This window comes from Dermacentor albipictus, chromosome 5, assembly GCF_038994185.2.
Source record: "Dermacentor albipictus isolate Rhodes 1998 colony chromosome 5, USDA_Dalb.pri_finalv2, whole genome shotgun sequence".
Classification (NCBI taxonomy): Eukaryota; Metazoa; Arthropoda; class Arachnida; order Ixodida; family Ixodidae; genus Dermacentor; species Dermacentor albipictus.
In genome coordinates this window covers 130348118-130367870 of record NC_091825.1, presented here as the reverse complement: position 1 = coordinate 130367870, position 19753 = coordinate 130348118, and the positions used below count along the sequence as shown (strand labels likewise).

Here is a 19753-nt window from a genome sequence, read left to right as displayed (position 1 = left end):
TACGGCATCTAGCACCATTGGGCGATATCAACCGAGCACGCGACGGCTATTCGCAGAAGGCCACGAATCGAGGCTTCGAGTTACTCAAAACGTTAACATGCGTATTTACATACTCCGTCAATATGTTGCCGAAACACATCAACTGAACTTTTGGTGCGTCAGATACATAAACGTAGAGCTTAAGGAAAACCCAAACCGTATACTTCTAGTAAGCCCGGAATTATGACTTCGTTGTTATTGTTATTATTATTATTATTCGAGAGTTTTGTCACAATGAATATTTAGTAGAAGAAATGAGCAAACGGTGAGCAACATGAGCAAACAGTGAGCAACAGTGAGTTTCCGCATTTGTTGTCCATTATCGATCGGGTACATAGTCCCCCGGAGGCTTTGACTTTGACCTCCCTGAGCATCTTGTTCATGCATTCGTTCATGCATCATGTTCATGCATCCTTCACTGTCACGTTCACATCGCCGGTGTAGACACTGACCGTGGTGCGATCCAGCGCCGGGTATCCTCCGGGGTATGTCCAGCGCCCACTGCTCCGCCGTCTTGCGACGCAGGTGGTCCCACTCCCGCAGAGGGTCCAGGAAAGGGGGCCGCTGGCCGAATGCGGTGGCGAATGCGCGGAACTGCTGCTGTTGGCCTGAGAAGGGGGACAGAAGGAGCAGAGCCCCTTAAAACACACACGTTGCTAAATTGGTACATTTAAAACGACGGCCAGCGACAATAGACTATGCTTGCTCTTAAGAACTTCCTTAGAAGTTACTTTAAAGTTCCTCTTAAGAACAACATTAGAGAACTGGGATATTGTGGGCGTGTTTAATGAGCTATTACAGGCAGCAAGACGGCTTGTACGGCATGGACGTAGAGTCGAATCGCGTTTGGTAATAAATGTGCGTTTTCTGCTCTGGTAACTTGTTCTGCCAAGTAATCATAAAGACGAAGAACGTGATGATGGTATTGTGAACATTGCGCTGTGCGGAAAAAATTGCACTAAAAGAAGAAAGTTATTCTCCAGCAATTTCTTCACTCAGCGCAACGTTCATATTGCATAACTAACTGCACCAGCAGTCAATTGAACGTGCCACAATAATGACACTTGCAAAACTCGTCTTAGAATTTCCGACAAGTATCCTAAATAGCTGTCGCCTTAATAAAGTGTTACTCTAATACCGGTGTCACAAGCTGCACTTTCGATCGCGATTAGCTTCCTTGCGCATGCTGCGGAAGGGAGCCAATCGCTGTCGAGAAATTTGATGCCGATCGGGCTCGATGGACATCGAAAATGCGCCATGTGACACGTGTATTATTAATGGGCCAGCAACAGCACACCCCTGGTAACAGAAGCGCGTTGTTGATAAACAAGGCCGTGATTGAGAAACGACTTTTTTTTTCCTTTCACGGCGGCCTGCGAACACACGTGCTATCACTCTCCGGAGGGACCCAGCCGAAGGTTATGTCCACAGTTGTCGCAATGATGCGCCGTGTCCCCCATCGCGGTGAGGGCAAGATGCCACACCACGCGTGTTCTGCAAGTCTTTCACTTGCTCGATGGCGCCAACCGACACAGTGCAACTCTTGGCAACACGCAAACACATCGCCCCTGCTTGCGAATCCAGTCCTTGACGCTATAAGTGTCCTGCGAAGCCCGTGCATTCAAAAGCAACGCAGATAGCGAAGCCGACCAAGCTCCTCCGCGGTTGGGGATCTGCTAGGCTCGAGCCAAGACGTATATATGTATATACGCTTGTGCTTTTGAGAGGGGGCAGAGAGAGAAAGAGAGAGAGATTGGGCGCGCGGCCTTGGAGATAGCCCAGTTTCCGAGTGGGATCGGAGGTGACGACGAAAGCCACGATGTGTGTTTGTTCTTGCGGTGTACCGGTCTGCGGCTTGAGATCTGAGCTACGCGGCCGATAAACAAAGAAGATTGTGCTTTTTTTTCCCCTTTGTCTTATCCTTATCTCTAGATGCGCCTCCAAGTGCCCGCGAAGATGTGGCACAGCAGTGGGCCCCTGTAATACGCCGGAGGACACGTCTATTCCTTGAGCAACCTGACGGGGTAATGAAAAGGAATAAAGCTAACGGATGCAAAGCATGCGCAAGAGGATCCCTAAAAAAAGTCCCACATTCTTGACATCATTAGTTTAAGCTGGGGAACATTGAACATAAGCATCTCATTTAATACAGAAAACTAACACTAAATATACCATTGAGTTTTAAATCTGACTTAGTTTCCTGCTTCCTTCATCGACGTTGGGGCAAATGCAAAGTAGTGGCACACAGAAACTACGCTTACTCCACCGCAATATCTGCTTCAAGAAACCAAAATCGCGGTCAAAAACTGCCGGACTTCTTCGCGCAGTGACACAGGCGAAGAAACTCTTCCCGTGTATCTCTCTCTCCCATCACTGCAGCAGTGATATGTCTGCTAGTATAGTCGCAATGATTTCAATAAGGATGCATGTTTATTTGTTCTTCCCACAAAAATGTAGAAAATCAGACAATAGGCCCAAATAAGTGCATATGTTAGCAACCAGATCTTTGTGTTGTGCCTTCTTCCGTTGATCGGTCGGTCTGTCGTCACAACATTGCTTTGAACAGAATATAGAATCCTTGTCTCTGGGCGCAGCTCAAACTCGCGGCTTTTCGATTGCGCGCCAGCTGCTCCAACCACTGCACCGAGGCAGTTTCAATGAAGTTACTGAATCGTAGGAGCACAAGTTATGCAACTAGATGTACGTACTGTAAGGCGATTAGAAGTGTCAATTTGCACATGCTTCACATGCTGCAATGCTGACTTTGCAGGCATTGGAATGCTGTGCGCGACAATGAAAAGACAAATTTCTTTGTTTGTTCAGCCAGATTCTTCGTGCGATAAGTAGCACACTTGAAATATTTGCCAGTGGATGAACAGTTTCTGGAAATCTTACTGCTGTGCTAACGTATACTTTAAATAACATTAACACCTTCTGAAAGGCTTATATAAACGCTTTTATCAGAGTTACACATGAGTTCCCTTAGGATGTCACCATTTTATCGCGTTCGCTCTGTAAACTATAGTCTCGTAGTTTCTTTTATTCTTATTTAACCACATGGGCGCCTTCAGGCACTGTGTGCACATTTGTGCACATCAAGCCAGAGCATCAATATCAAAAGCGGTGCGGAAAAAAAAGATGAAATTTAAAACTTGCCTAGTGCTCCTTGAACTACTCTTAAGTTAGCCTCTGATTCGAGCTTAAATAATTGAAATGTGAAAATTATCTAAGATTAAAATGAATTGGAAGGCACACGGCTAGTGTTTACTCATGTTGTCTACATGCGGGCATGTAGCTGGTTCACTTCTTTCATTGTTTTTAACAATGTTTCGCATCAGGCATCTTTTATAGGTGCTGGATAGGTTCCTTCCAAGTATTCCAATCACCAAAGAGCTAATATTCTCTTATCTGACGTTCCTGTAGAGAGTTCTCGTATGGAGCCCACATTATGTAAACTTGTTAAAATAAGACTCACTGAAGAAATGAAAATTGCTAATCCGCTCTGCAGTTTTACACTTGTCAGGATTCTGATGATGCAAGAAACGTTGGGAAACTTGCACATAATTAATGCAATTATAAAAAAAACAGTGCACATAATTATTTAGCGTCTGACGGGGTGATTGAATTCCACTCCAATAAAGCTGGGTCATCACGGCCAGAAGCTTATAGCCTGCGTCTAAGTATTGAACAGCAGAACATACCTTACACAAGAGCCGTTTTTATGTAGAACACACGAACAATATATATCTGGGCACGTACATTATGGATCAGGCATCTTGGGCTACACTTTCTGTGCTTCACGAAACATCCAGCTCGACGCCTTGTGGTGAGAGGCACCAGCTGACATTGCTAGCAAAAATTGATGCCGGGTCCCGTTGCTGAAAGTAAATTCGCCCACAAAATTGATATAAATGTTAGCAAATATTAATGAAGATGAGTTCAGCGCCAACTGCCGTTGGTAGTGAGTTTACCTCACATGGTTAAACTGAATGTATATGTATTCTTGTTTATTTTTTTATTTATAGATGTCCCTATTGTTTCAACGCTGATAGAAACAACATAGCTATCAACCTGCCGACAGTAAAATAACGAGGTAAGGGAGGGTGACAGGCGATTAAGCAATGAGAAGGCATGAATGTGCCAATCAAGTACTCGATAGAGTGATAGAGTTGGTGGCGTAGCTCTGCACGTATTGTGAGAGCATCTCACTTTGCGAAATGCAGCGCTTGTCCCTTACTACCGTTGTCTTGCGGGCAATCTCGTACATTGTCCTAAAATATGTCGAGGTTTACTAAATCGTCTTGGTGCGCCACCACTCGTCCCGCTGCAAAAGGCGCGAACCACGATTCTCACGCATTTTTTATCTTCCTTCCCCGCGCAAACAGACACCGCGCCGCCGACTTTCCTTTATCCGTGCGTCAGCAGCAGGTGCCTTTCGCTATCAATCGTACATGAATGTCAGTCGCCCACGCTCCGCGGCTTGCCTATATGTGGGTGGACCGCGATAAGGCAATGAGGAACAACTGTGGAGAGGCTCACTTTCGAGGGCCCCAAGTCTGTCGTACACGCTTTTCCTTTACGCAATTCGTCCTTTTACTTGATCTTCCTTTTCGTTTATACTCGGAAGTAGTTCTCGCACTCTTGAGTTATGCAGCCACGTGCGCCACCCACGGTCAGAAAAGTATGAGGGGAGGGGGTGAGATTCGCAAACAAAGCTTCGCTGTAAAATTGCAAAACAAGCTTTAGCATATCTGTGCGAACTCTTAAGTAGAGAGGTATAAGAACCCCCGTGGTTGCTCAGTGGCTATTGTGTTGGGCTGCTGAGCACGAGGTCGCGGGATCGAATCCCGGCCACGGCGGCCGCATTTCGATGGGGGCGAAATGCGAAAACACCCGTGTACTTAGATTTAGGTGCACGTCATAAAACCCTAGGTGGTGAAAACTTCCGGAGTCCTCCACCACGGCGTGCCTCATTATCAGAAAGTGGCCTTGGCACGTGACACGCCATAATTTAATTAAAGCGCATTTTCAAAACAAAATGAATTTTCTTTAGCAGTTATGCAGTATGGGACAGGTAAACACATCTTACACACTATGCGAATGACATGGTTTTGCAGAATTAAATGCTTATTTATGTTTTCAGCCGTTGTCGGTGTAACAAGTGCACCGTAACCAAGAATGAAGGAGAACAACGAGTTGTACATTACAACGTTTACTGAAATTAGACGATCCCTGCAGTCACACCGCATATAACCGACAGTGCGAGTGGATTTGTTGACGAGAAACGCCCCTGTTCGTCTACAGTAAGAGGAGTTGTTAGTTTCTTTAGAACTTTCGGTTGATCAGTTCAGTATTTTAACTGCGAATCACGCTGTTATTCACCGTACACGTAAACCATTTTTTCCCGCTGGTTTCAATTTGTACTTGGTGCTTCGTAGCACCTTACGCATCACCGAGCAGCAGTAACCACCAAAGCTGCTAGATTGCAGTTTCAAGCCTGCAGTGCAGATGCCAGTTTGACAACCTGCTGGACATATGGTAGCGCATTTTCATTGCGATTCTCTTTTGTTAACTCACGTCTTGGCTCCCGGGGTCCGTCGACGGTGACCTTGATGGCCTTGGCATACGTGGCCACCTGGGGGGGATTGGTGCTTAGGGTGATGGTCAAGGTGAAACTCTTGCCTGCGCCAGAGAATAGGAAACAAATTAGGAGGTTTAGATGCGCAGCGCGATGCATTAAGCGAGTGGACGTTTGAAGCAATCGAAAAAAAAAAAACAAGCTCCAATAAGGCACGTACAGTGGGACACAAATGTTTACAAAAACGAGGTTCCACGACAGATCTGATTTTTTCAGCTCTATTAATGTGTCGAGCTTCGAATTTACTAGATCGCGGTGTGGGTCGCAAGAAAGATATACTCTGAAACTTTGCATTCGGGTACTATATGTGTATGCCCCGAGTTCGTGGTAGTTAAGTCTTTTTGGCGCAAATCACGTGTTCCGTAACCCTTTGTGGCCCGATTTACACGACGCTACAAACTCGCTGAGTTCGCGTCAAACAGGTTCAAGTTCTGCGTAAGTGCACGCGGCAAGCGATAACCACAGCGACGTCACACAGCTTCGGCGCTTGGCATTCTTTTTTTTCTTGCGGAGTTTTGTGCGCCACGCAGACTCTTGAAATAATGGCGGTACCTGTTCGCGTATACTTTGGAGGCCATAGTACAGGCAATGCTGTACAGAAGACAGTGCTTTTGTGGGCACTGCAATTCAGTTGTTCTTGAGAAGATTGCTGTGTTCAGTGTGAGAGCCTCCCACCGTCGCATACATGAATTCAAAGTCGGAGGAACTGCTAAAGTCTACCGATTTTTATATTATTATTATTATTATTATTATTATTATTATTATTATTATTATTATTATTATTATTATTATTATTATTTGCTTCGAATTTGTTTCGTTGACTGGAACATATGCTGTGATGCTCTTTCGTCCAGATATGTTTAACCTCACCGTGAGACTCTTCGACCTCGAAGTCCTCGCGATTCCCGCCAGAACTGGCAGCGCATCCCTGGTATAGGTTCTCCTGCTCAGAGCCATGGTAACATTGAACGACCGAACCAACGGTCTGTTTCATTTTTCCACAGGCCAATCGCCGCTTCATTTCTTTCATTAAATTCCAAGCATCTCGCGCCTCATCTTCCGCGCATCTGAGACTATTTCATGTGTATGCTCTCGAAAAACGGAAAGAAAAAAAAAAGAGAAGCACCGCGTGCTTTTTTTTTTTATGATGCCGCCTCCGTAGCGTTGAAGCATTGGTCTGGTGTGAGCGCTGATGGCATTGCGCTGTGTTACGTATTCGCGCTTCCTTTGAGGAGAAAATTTTTCCGCGCTCCACCGAGCTAACTCCGTAGCAGTGTTACGCGCACCACTTTTCCGAGGCTACCACCCCGTGTACACTCGCGCCGCCTGCCGCAGAGCACTTACCGGGGCCTGCGCCATTTTTCATCTGGTTTCATGCAACAACCCCTGCGCACCACTCTGGCCTCCCTACATTAGAGAGCCGCAGCAGCAGCAGCAGCAGCAGCAGTGAACTGCTCGTCGACATCCAAGTGTTTTTTTTTTCTTTCACTTCTAAGCACTGCCGGCCGCCATGCGTGGCGTCTCTCCCTCTGCCTCTTTTATTGTATTTTCTTTTCTTTTTTTCGTCTCTGGAATATTTCTAATGTGGGGTACTAAGTAGGAAGATGAACATCAGCACTCGTGGGCATGGCTAAAGGAGCACGCCCTTTATTTGATGTTTTCGCCCCTCGAACACTTTTACCGGCAGCCGGGAAGGCCTTGCTTCTAAGCTGTTTCACTACACCGTGTCTTATAAGACCCATGGTTTGTCGCTCTTTCTTCGCTTCTTCGCCTCTGCTTAGATCGGTGCGTCAGGGTGGGCTTACGTTTTTATTGCGCGTTGTCACTTATTCCTTATTCACTGTCGTTCACGGTTGTGCCGCTGACACGTCTTCCTTTTTTGTACGTGCACTTCTTTGTCTATACTATCAGTGTGATTTGCACGTCGTGAAGTTCTTTTTTTTTTTATGCAGCACATGTGCACCAACGCTTTCCTTGGGTGCAACTGCTGGAACCGAGTATGTACTCTCGCCTTTAGCTGGAATGGCTTTGTACAAAACGTGCTGTTAAACGGTGCTCTTAAAAAAGAAGTGGCTTCTTTTCAGAGTTTCGGGGAACTGTATTGTGGTATATGTTGCTCTCTTTTTCGCAGTGGGGCAGGGGTAGGTCGCATGAACTTTCGTTTTTTTTTTATTTAATTTCTTCAATTTCAAACGATTTTTTTGTTTTTTTAGAGTTACACGCAACGGGTGGTCGTTGCTCTTCCCGCTTCAGCGCTCCCCTGCTGCTGCCTCTTTGCCAAGTCAACTTTTTTTAGTGACCGCGTAGCAAATATTGGGAGTGCATGTACCTCGGTGACTGATATTGGAAATGATTTAAAAAGTCTATGTTGCTGTCTTCAGAACGTTTCCATACTGACCAAATTGGTACACTCGCCCGCAAGACGTTTCGCTGCAGAAAACTCTCGCACATTTTTTTTTTATTGCGTCAGGCATTGATGTTACATGTAACCGAGTTTCAGCGTAACGCTGTTTGTGTGAACACACTTTACAGGCCAACGTTCAGAGCGCGAACTCTTAATCGTGCTAACATATAGACTAGGTAAGTATAGATAAAATCGGGCATAGAGAGAGTAAATTAATCGAGATAAGATTATCAAACTATCTAAGTCCTTGTATGACTAACATATCCATAGACAATTGCTACAACAAATGCGCAGGATTGACGTCATTGGCCAAGCGAAACGCAGTGGTTAGGAGCGCGACTTACAGCGCAGAGTTCGTATTACAAGCGTAGTCTGTCTTTGATGTAAGTAAACATCCCGGCCACGGCGGCCGCATTTCGATGGGGGCGAAATGCGAAAACACCCGTGTACTTAGATTTAGGTGCACGTTAAAGAACCCCAGGGGGCCGAAATTTCCGGAGTCCTCCACTACACCGTGCCTCATAATCAGAAAGTGGTTTTGGCAAGCAAAACCCTATAATTTTTTTTATTTAACGTGCCTACTGTTACAGATAATAATAATAAAATATGTAAGTATTGCATAAAAATCAATTATGTGAGCATAATAAGTATTAATAAGAATTCTAGCATGCAATTCTTTTTGTCTCACACAGAAAGATGCAGAGGGCTCCACAAACGCTTCTGGGGCTGTAACCCATTACGGTAGCCTCCTACGAAAGAATTACAGGAAGAGCCAAATTCAAACCAAGCTTTTGGAAGGGTTCTTCTAAAAACATTTCCCGTACAGTATTGAAACGGTGGCATGCCAAAAAGAAGTGTTGCAGAGATTCACTCTCATTTCATGAAGGACACAAAAGTGATATAGCCAGACCAGGCCTGTGGAGGTAGAAGTTCAGTGGGGAGACGCGGCGCCGTCATTTCGCAATCGTTACGTCATTTTTTTCTAGTAGAGCACCATTTGTTGTTCAAAGAAAAACTGAGATGCTGGAAATCAAATGTTGACAACGATGATAGCGCGCAGTTATTTGCAGTAGTGTATTTTCTGAATCTAGCCGCAGTGATGAAAGCTGACGTAGGTAAAATGGAGATTATAGGACCCTCGTAGGATGCTACCACGAGTGCATCTGCAGATTCGTTTAAGGCTATACTTTTCTGGCCTGGCATCGACACTAGACGAACGAGACGTAAGTGTCTTGGGAAAAGAGAATGGACAGTTTCTAATGAATCTGACAATTTGGATGTGGTTAACTGAAGAACAGACAGACAGACAATCAGTAAAGATTACGGCAGATGACAGAGATGATGGTAATTGACGTAAAGCTAGGACAATTGTTTGTCCTAGCTTATATATAGGATATATGTTTCTATATTTTACACATCTTATCGTGCTTATCGTGCGACCAGAAATCAAGCGTGCGGTAATTTTAATCTTCCTCCAACTAAAAATATTTACGGACAACGTTTGCTACAGTTTTCAGGGTAAAAAATTTGGAATAAACTACCAGCAGAAATAAAACAAGCAAATAATTTTTCATCGGTATTTAAGAAATACTTGCTTAGCCTCAATAATGCTTTTCAATGGTAACAATCATGATGCCCTTTCTTTTCTTTAGTAGCTCGCTGACACCTGCAGTGTTTCGATTTTGTCTAGATTAATATTGTGTGTTCATAATAATGCAGAAACTTGCCTGCAATCCTCCTAACTATTGTATTGTATTTACTTAGAAATGTTTAATAGTATAAGATGCTTTTCAATGTTTCGCATTTCATTGTGTACGCTCGTGCAACTTAATGGTATGCGACAAATATGTGTATGCACGTGATGTATTTTAATTGCTTTGTACTTGCAATTGTTATTCATTTTTCATTGGACCCGACACTAGCCTGTGGCTATGGGTCCAACGAGTTCTGGTATTTCTGTGTGTTCTATGTCTGAAAATAAAGGATCGAAATTGAAAATTGAAATTGCCAATAATCCTGAAAGACAGGTGTGAAGTCAGTCAGGTAGCCGAATGGAAAAAGACCAATCTCAATTTGGTGATACAATGCTCACACCTGCCTTTTCTTCACAGACGGTAGTATCGCTAGCTATAGCAGTCTTTGTATCCAGCTTTGCAAGGTATTCTTCCAAAATACTATTCAGACATTTGTAGCGAAAAATGTTTAGCATTGTTCAGAAAAATATCGAATTTTAGTGACGAACATAGGAATTTAGTAAGACCACCTTGATTAGGTGAACAGTTAATGGGTCCAATAGATTTTGTACGAAAACAACTTGAGGGAAAAGTGAGCGATACCACTGTTAGTTAACTAATTAACACAATTATGCTAATTACGATTTTAATTAATCATTATATTGCAATATTTTAATTTTAGGAATTGCAGCTAGTGAATTGGCAAGGCTCATCCACTTGAAACGAATTTTCAGGACTGCCCCAGTTTCTAGATATTAATTTTCAATGTGTCCAACGGAACGTGTTGGCATTCTACTTTTCACCTTCAATGCATAAAACAGCGTTCTCTTATAAAAAAATCACCGCCCAAGCAGTCCGTGCAGATGGTTAACCAGCGAAGCTGAAACGTGCGGCCCGGTGTTTATCACCGGGTTAATCCTGACGGTTCATTAAACGACGGCTTGGTAAACTACCAGATGCTTGGTACGAAGTTGCTGCTTGCGCTCGGCTGCACGAGCCTGTTCTTGCGCCCAGGCTGCAGCATCGGCACGGTGTAGACGAGCTCATTCCCGGTTCCGGTCGCGGCGTTACTGATCGAAAGCTGCCTGTTCCTCACGAGTATACGTATGACGTGTGGCCTACCCATTTCGGAGCCGGAGAGAGACTGCTGCGCGAAAGCTCGGCTGCTACGGGGAGCAACGATGTCACTACTGATGCAGCCAATCGCGCATCTCTATTTCTCTCTCTTTTTGCGCATGCGCACGGGGTTGCGCCGGAGGAGTTTTCGGCGTACAGGAGACGGACTATATGCGGCTAGCCATATACAGCTTCGCTGTAAAAATGAGCCTGATTCATTAATAATAATAATAATAATAATAATAATAATAATAATAATAATAATAATAATAATAATAATAATAATAATAATAATAATAATAATAATAATAATATTATTATTATTATTTTTACATTCATTCTCTTCACAGTTACATATCCAGCCCACATAAGCACCAGGGGTTGTGTGCGAGGCTGAGCAGGACGGCAGGCAGTACCAACAGGTGTACAACGGAAAAAAAAACTTAAAGAAAGGTACTGTAACATTGAAAAGGCATTCACATACTATGTCTCTAAGCTAGATTAAACAGAAATACATTGACATCAAACACAACTACGGAATTAGGTTCACACAAACCGAATGCACAAACATGGTACAAAGCAGTCTGTCGGTTGTGCTCCGTCATTGCATTCATGCTTACAAAAATCTCGGAGAAAAGTTTAACAAATATGGGTATTACGTATCACCCACGACCTTAGAAATGGCTTTATTTGTTTAAATGATACTGTGATCATACTATCATTCAAATTATTAGAATTTGTGGGCACGTAGAAAGCCCGAGTCCTCTTGCCATAGTTGGTGAAATGAAGATATATTCTGACCTTCTTTGTGGTGATGCATATACATTTAGAAAAGTTTGTGCTGTTCGGATATGAAGTCGCATGAGAAGAGAAGGCAGGTGTGCTTCTTGATAAATCATTAGCGACAAATTTAAAAAGCTCAAGACACAAACGTAATGCCTCTCATTCCAATAGAATCGGAGGCCGAATTTTGTATGCAGGTCCACCAGAAAACAAAACGCAGCCAAACTCTATTATCGGGAGAACATACAGGCAGTATATCATAATGAGGGTATGCCGACGCAACCCCGACCGATTGCTGCTGAGTCTACACAGCATTCTTATTGCGCATGCTCCCTTTGAGGTAATGTGCTCTATATGCGGACTCCAATTAGGCTTTGCGATGTACATTATACCTATACATTTAAGGTAATTCACCTGTGGGATATTGTCCTGTCGATAAAGAACCGAAATTTGCACGGGAACGCTTTGAGGAGAAATTGGGAAGGCACTTTTTCTGATATTAAGGGAGAGGTTATTGCCATCAAGCCACTATTGCCGGGGGCCCATGTATAGGACTGTAGAGTTCGGTACAAAGCATGCAAATCTACCGATGCAGCAAAAAATGCTATGTCATCGGCGTATACGTACATATGCACATGCTGTTGAAAGTTACAGTACTCAGTAAAACATTAAATAGCAATGGCGAGAGGATTGATACTCGTGGTAGACCTCTTGACTATTTATGCGTTAATGAACACAATCAGCGTTGAGAGCGGTAAAATTCCCTGCCGTGTAAAAATTCACAAACCCACGCGACAAAATAATCTGGCAGACATGCTTTCTGAAGCGCGTTTATTAGGCTTACATGTTCTACACTCCATGGCATACGCCTTAAGGATGTCCAAAGTGACTAAAGCTGCATATGTTTTATGACATCGAGCTAGTTGTATACGATTTTCTAGGTCGGCATGGGCTCACAAAATCGAGCATCCACGCCTCAAGCTTATTAGGCATGGGCTTAAAATCTTGTTCTCCATCAGCCAATTACCTATGCGGTCGTGTAAGATTATTTCGATGAGTTTTACTAGGTTAGATGTAAGAGATATCGGCCTAATATCACCTAAGACATAACCGGGCACCTTGCATTTTTAACAATGGGATTATTTTTGCAAGTCTCCATTCCGGAGGAATGCACGAATTTTTAATAGAATGGTTTACCATGGTAAGTAAGGTGAGCGGCGATATCTTAATTTTTTATTATTGCCGTAGTAATGCCATCTGGGCCTGGCGCTGAATTAGGCAGCTGGCTGAGTACGTTTTTCAGCTCCGAAACTCTAACGTCTGTGAAGTCTTCACCATGAGTAGGCGGCGTAGCGTGATAGGGCAGAATCCACTTAAAGCGACATTCTAGACCTTTAGGAATATCTTTCAGTAATTTGGCCAATACGCAGGGTGTTGGAACCACAGAGTCGACGTTTATGTGTGCCGGAAGGACCTTTTCATTTCTCAGAAATCGAAAGATCGAGTGCTTTTCTCTTGGTGGCCTTTGAAAGAAAGTCGAAGTGCTTACAATCAAAGTTCTCTTTCGCATTTGCAACTGTTCTTCTAAATGTTGCTGCCACGATAGTATCTCCTATTGCTAGGACACTGGTTACAAGTAGCTTTTGCAACGCCGCTTTTCTTATCCTGTGATCACGTGAGCACTCGGTGTTTCACCACTTTTAGCTGGAGTGCACAGTGAATTGAGACTTTCTTTACGCGATCTTCTAAAACAAAAAATAAATCTAGCCTTTTCTTCTTCATTATCCCATTGCTGATTAGACAAAAACCATCTGTATGACCTTTTTAAATGTGCTGAAGTTCAGAAAAGTATTTGAATGCATAGTGATTTGAGTCAACGAGCATACAAGCTCAAGAAGTATAAGATCGGTGGTCACTGCTCGTGCCCGAGTTTAAAGCAGACCACGAGGAGATAGACAAATTTGAGCCAGAGAAAGTGAGTTCTGTCGTGGCAAGCGACTGAATACAAATAAATATGGGTGTTCTCGCGTTAATGCGTGATAAATTGTTGTTAGCAGCCCAATCCCGCAAACGTTTGCCACTCGAATTGGTTTTGAACCCCAACGAAGTATGATGGGAGATAAAGTCTCCGGCAAAAAGTATTTCTTTTCTACAGGGCGTAATTACTGTGTATAGAACGCTGTAGTATTCTGAATGTCTGCCGGGAAATAAACGTTAACTAATGTCACAGGGATGAGGCCTGGAATAGAAATGTCTATAGCTAGAATTTCGCTTTCCAAAGTCATAAGCTGGTAAGCCATTTTAGCCCGGTTAACAATTTTTGAAGAGATAAAGATAGCTAAACCGCCATGATGAGAGGAATGGTCTAAATGAAATGTACAGTAATTTTTTAGATGGAATGTCTTTTCTGCCGATAACCAGGTTTCTCGCAATTCAGTGATATCAGGGGAGTTTTGGGTACAGAGGTAATATATGTCAATAGCAGCGGAATAATGGGAACGGCAACTCTACTGTAATATGTTTAGCGTACTTATGTTGCGCTAAGTCCAGCAGCGGAAAGCGCCCTGTCTAGGATGCTATCCTTCAAAAAATCTTCTTTAGAAATATCTTCTTTCTGGCCCTTTCTTTAATTCATTGTATGTAACATTGTGGATCCTTGTGCTACGGGAGATGCGCGGCGTTCAAGAGCACGGGAGTGAAGCTCCATCTGTGTTTCTTGCGAGCCACAATATGGGCTCCAATCTGATTCCTGTTCCGCATGGTACACAGAAGCGGTCTCGTTAGGCCGAATTTTAGGACTTATTTGAGGATTGCAAATGAAATTCGGTCAAAAGATTCGCCTATGGTCAAAAAATTCGCCTACTTGCTTCTGGATGACAGTAGAAGCACCATTATTTAGGCTGACTGCGTTTTGAGCCCTCCATAAATGATGACGACGACGACGACGATGATGATGATGGTGGTGGTGGTGGTGGTGATGATAGCCTCATATTATGGCTCATGCCCACACTGGGAGATTGGCCAAGAATTGTGTGCTGAAAATGCCTATACGCCCGTCTTTTCGTTGTTCACTTAAACCTCGGTAGCTATAATGTTATTTGTTTTTACGTGTGCAAAGTAATCTTGCAACAGGTTATTTTAGAGAACTTTGTCGTTTTCTTTCGTTGCCCTGACACGAGTGCGGCCGCAAGTCACGTGGCAGGCATCATCAGTATGGCACCAACGCGCGACGACGAGGCCACGCAGGTGCGTCGCGCGACAGTCGCCATTGATTCGTCGCGAGAACAGCGACTTCGACGCCATGAGCGTAGCCACGCCAGCTGCCCAAGCGAGCTGCCCGGCATCGCCAGAGCCGCCGCGTCCACCAAAGTCCGTAAGGCTGTGGCTGGCGTTCCCGTTCTTGCCGCTCGCTCTTTTGGTGGCACTCATTGTCTCATTCGTCGTAGCTCTCACCGCACCGGCGGCCATATTGATTCCGCCCCGCACTTCGGCCTGCTGCCTCGGTGAACTGCGGCTCCTGTCTCTTCTCGTCAACGACACCATCAAACCATGCCGCGACATATTCGCTCACGTCTGCGCCACCTACGGGCGCAAGGAAATGCCAGGATCGCTCCGCGACATGCGTTTGAGCGAAGAATCGGCCCGCTACAAGCCGGATGGAAGCGAGGCGGGTAAGGTCATTAATAAGCACTACCAGGTCTGCTTGCAAGCCATGTCGAGGGCCGAAGAACTGGCTCCCGAAACTGTGACAAGCATCACCCATTTCATGGGCACTGAAGCCTTCAAGACGCAGAGGGGCATGCTCCGTTTCGTCGTGGAGATGGCGCTCAGGTACAGTCTCGAAACCTCCGTGCTGTTCCTGACTTCCGATCTGCGAGACATCTGGAAAAAGCACGTGAAGACGTACAAAGACTTCCCAAGCGCAGACACTGGCGCGGTTGTAGTGATCACGCGACCCACCCTACTGCAGGTTAACGGCTCCATGGCACCACTGTATGCTCGCGTTCAGCGGGAAGCACTCGAGGCCGTGAACCAGGCGCTATCGACCAACGTGACAAGACACGACATCGAGACACTGGTCGGGGACCTGACGATCGTGAAGGACGAGGAAGCTCTTTCAGCGAGCGACATGGGCGCCCTAACACTCATGGTCCCGAGTGTGCCAGAAGCCGAATGGCGAGCACTTCTAGGGAGCATCGCCGGAACACCGCTCGGTGAAGACGTGTTCCACACCTCGACAGACGAGATCAAGCACCGGCTTGGCGTACTCCTGGACACCGCGCGGCAGCCCACGACCATGGCTTTCCTCTTGGTCGACGCCACTTCCAATTTGATACTGAGCATGCTGAACTCCAGGCTGAAGACAAGCATCCACGAGAGGCACCTTAGTCGATGCACCGACGAAGGAAAGACCCTGGTCCCGCTCTTGGCCGCCCACAGGCTCAGCACGATCAAGTCCGGAGAAAAGCGTGCCGAGCAGTTCCGACTCGTATTCGAGAAGATAGCTGGCATCGTGGCGGACACGGCGCCCCGCTTTGGCGCGCCCAAGGACGCCGAATTTCTGAAGCAGTACGTCAAACGGTTTCGCCTGTCCCTGCCGGTCGACATTTTCCGGATGAAAGCGCCGCTACCGAAGCTGGGCGACCGCTACGCGTGGAACTACATGGCGCTGCAAGCGTCCGGATGGACGGCGCAGAGGATGCCTCTGCCGAAGAACGTTCCGCGACGGGCGCTTAAACAAGCCGTAGAAACCAAGCGCCTCAGAGTGCATGGCGACACCATATTCGTGTCCCTGGGCCTGTACGCCGCCATGAACATATCAGACGACTACGACCCCGTTGTCGCATACGCCACAATCGGAATGTCCCTGGCCGACGTACTCTGGAACAGCGTGTTCAGATTGAGTTTTAACGTCGAGTCGTGGCGCCTCTTCGGCGTTGTCAACAAGTGTCGGAACGCTTCGGGACGTTTCTTCCCGAAACTCGTGTTCAGGTACACCGAGCTTAGCTTCAATGTCACCCTGGAGGCAGCGCGGAGCAAGCATTGGTTCGACGAATTCCAGGTAGATGCCTTAACGAGGGCGTCGCGCTGTCAGCTGTTCTTCCTGCTTCTCCTTTTCCACTACTACTGCCCCGGCCGTATCTGGAGGCAGCGCCTGACGGGGCAAGAGTCGAATTACCTGTTCTCTAACACCGAGGACTATCACACCGCATTCGGCTGTCCCTGGAACGGTGTTAGAGACAATACGACGGAGGTGTGTATTTCCGAGGGTCGCGACGCAATCATGAAAGCGAAAGACGTACATGGGGCTGGTGGCACCGGGTGATACGCGATTGCACTTATGCGAAGGCATATTCGCTGTCAATTGGTATAGTGCCTGGCGTATTTTGTCGCTGTAGTTATTCAAGACTGCATTCGGCGGAGCGCTTTAACGTATTGTTTGAGCAATTACTGATGTACATTTTTAGGCGTAAAACCACTGGATGGTAGTTTCTTTGTAGTTTATCGAAATGAATAATTTTCGTGTTCCTTTGTTTTCTCTAATATCCCCATCACACATATACCCACCGTGATGGCGTAGTGAATTTGACGTAGCGCTGCTAAGCCCGAGGGTGCGGGATCGAATTCCGGTTGCGGGAGCCTCATTTCGATGAGGACGAAATGAAAAGAACACCCGTGTAACATGCAGTTGAGTCAAGTTTAAAGGTCCCCGGTGGTATAAAAGACATAAAAGAACGTCGTGCTTTCATAGTATTTTAACCACTACTACACAAACGCTTGCTTGTCTTGATCACCTTTGGTCTTGTACTCGCTGTGCCACGGTTTCCGGGAGGCAGCGATGCTAGCCTGACTTGACTTCGCAAACGTTCGTTTGTACTTGCTTCATCGGCGCACCTGCAAGTGTGACTATAGATACACCTCCCCTTCCGTGATTTCATGTCACGCGTCTTGATTACGGGCTTCGTTATCCGCGATAGAAGTGTACATACAAGGCAGGCAAATCTGTTGTCTGCGCCGCACCGTCGCGTTCCTAACCTTGGCGAGTACGACGTGTTTATGCCCAATTGTCTTCTCCGCTTTCGCATTCTGCTCGTCTCGGTAGACCTTATCGAACGCTGGCCGACTGATCCGTATCCAAGGCCAGGCCAGATAAGGAGAGAAAGAAAAAAAATACGTATGGAAGAAAGCTCCGGCCGCTTTTTTCGTATAGCGGCTGACACTTCTTTCATGCGGCAAGGACAGCCTTCTGCGGTCGGCATATCGCGGTGGCATATCTGCACAGGCACCGTTTCGAGAGCGAAAGAGTGAGGCACAGTCTTCCGGGAACGGCCGCTTTTGAGCAGCGCATGTATCCGTTCGAAAACGGACAATAATTGCGTCGCATTTTTGTTCTCGCTCGCAAAAATGAAAAAGAAAAAAGGTTTAGGTGCCAAAACCACGATCTGTTAATGAGGAACGCCGTAGTGGGGGGACTCCAGAAATTTGGACTACCTGTGGGTTCCTTAACGTGCACCTAAATCTAAGTGAATCTGAGTGAATATGAACACCCGCAATGGGCTTCCAACATTAGTGGCGTTTGCGCGTTGTGGCGCATACAGACGCGTGAACCGCGGCTCGGCCACCGTTTTGACCGGTCCAACTTGCGAAACGAGCGAATTTTCCGCAAGTGTGCGCCTTTTCGAAAAGAAGCGACTTCCTTTGTCGCGGCGGTGTAAGATAAGAAGAAACGGAGAAGGAAGCTGAAGAAAGACCACTTTCGCATCCATCAAACTTTAGAATAGAAGCGATGGACGTCGGGGCTAAAAGGAGCGCGACTTCTCTAATCCCCCCCCCCCCCCCCCGGGCGCTCCTTTCGTTTCCCACCACATTGTCAGCGCTGCTTCGCCTAATTCCTTGATCTATAAGCTTCGGGAGGTGCCGGCGCGCTGCGTGGTTATTACGAGAAAATCCGCCGTGCCTGCGCTCTTTCCAGACACGGTCCGTATATATACGTTTTGGGGGCGCGCGCGCTCCTGCGGACGGACGTCCGGTTCCCCGCGTGGATGACAATTCTCCTTCCGGCTTAGGAACAAGTATAGTATATACGAGCCCTGCCGGTCTATAGCCCGCAGTCAAGACGCCTGCCGTCTCAATTCCCTGTTCGCCTCTCCGGTTTGTCGTGGACTCCCAGTGGCACGTTCTCCACTACACGTATACCGTGCGCGAATAGGGCCTGCAGCTCGTGAGAAGTGCGCCGCAAAGGTTGTGTAACACCTCTGCCCCATTTGTTGCTGTTCTCTTTTTTTTTTTTGCTTCTGTGCGTTAAATGATCACAATATGGCAAGGAAGGACACTTTAGAGTTGGCTATTCTTTCGTCTCTCTTTCTGCTAGAAATTGGCGCAACCGCGCTGTTGCGTTGACCCAACGCGGAAAATTGGGGAAAGAGAAAGCACTCATTTGGGCTGGTTGGTACGCGTTATAACTGGACAGATTAACAGCGCGTGGGGCAGGACAGACGGAAGGAACGGAAAAGGTGCTTGTCCGTTTCTTTCATTTTTCCAATACCATGCGGTTTTACTCCATTTAGCTTCGATTGGTAAGCATGTCGGAGAGTGTGAAAGCGATAAAAATCTTGAGCACGAACGCCGAGTTATAGTTATGGTGCCCCTCGAGATTGGCAAAGTCCTGTACTTTCTACCGAATTCCCTTTTTTTTTTCTTCAACGCTCGCCGAAGAACGGCCGAGTGCCAGAATATGCGCCCAAACTTCTTCTCGCCCGAGTTTGGACCGTTGAGAAGGATCCGCAGCGCCTCGCGCTGTGAAAAAGTTGCGGGGAGTGGCCTTTTCCCCCAAGGCGCACACGCTATATATGTGGTGCGGGGAACAGACGCGTCCTTTTTCACCCGGCAGCCACCTCGTCTCGCCATACCAGCACCTTATTCTCCTTCTTTCATTGCTCTCTCTCTATTTCTCTCTCTCTCTCTTTTTTAACTCCCGACCTGTAACTGCGCCCTCGTTTTACCTTTCCTGCTGCAGCGAGACTGCTGCGGTCATTGTAG

General features: G+C 46.2%; 2 protein-coding genes across 14 annotated transcripts in view; one reads left to right on the top strand and one right to left on the bottom strand.

The window, feature by feature from the left end:
• The window catches only part of LOC135906374 (transcription initiation protein SPT3 homolog), a 585543-nt gene that overhangs the window by 7499 nt on the left and 558291 nt on the right, over nucleotides 1-19753 (top strand). For 5 of the 11 annotated variants that reach the window (XM_065437737.2, XM_065437735.2, XM_065437733.2 and 2 more), the window contains exon 2: nucleotides 7630-7674. The exons of the other annotated variants lie outside the window; for them this stretch is intronic. In XM_065437737.2, coding sequence (XP_065293809.2) covers nucleotides 7630-7674 — 45 coding nt within the window. The remainder of the gene's footprint in view (nucleotides 1-7629; nucleotides 7675-19753) is intronic. 11 annotated transcript variants of the gene reach the window in all.
• LOC135906373 (runt-related transcription factor 3-like) overlaps nucleotides 1-19753 on the bottom strand; it is a 35305-nt gene that overhangs the window by 5472 nt on the left and 10080 nt on the right. The window contains exons 1-3 of one of the 3 annotated variants that reach the window (XM_065437730.1): nucleotides 7022-7118; nucleotides 5617-5721; nucleotides 492-677 (exon numbers count right to left, since the gene is read on the bottom strand). In XM_065437730.1, coding sequence (XP_065293802.1) covers nucleotides 492-677; nucleotides 5617-5721; nucleotides 7022-7043 — 313 coding nt within the window. In that variant the 5' untranslated portion in view covers nucleotides 7044-7118. Of the gene's footprint in view, nucleotides 1-491; nucleotides 678-5616; nucleotides 5722-7021; nucleotides 7119-19753 lie in introns of those variants that run through there. The other 2 variants (XM_065437731.1, XM_065437729.1) reach the window with 2 other exon arrangements.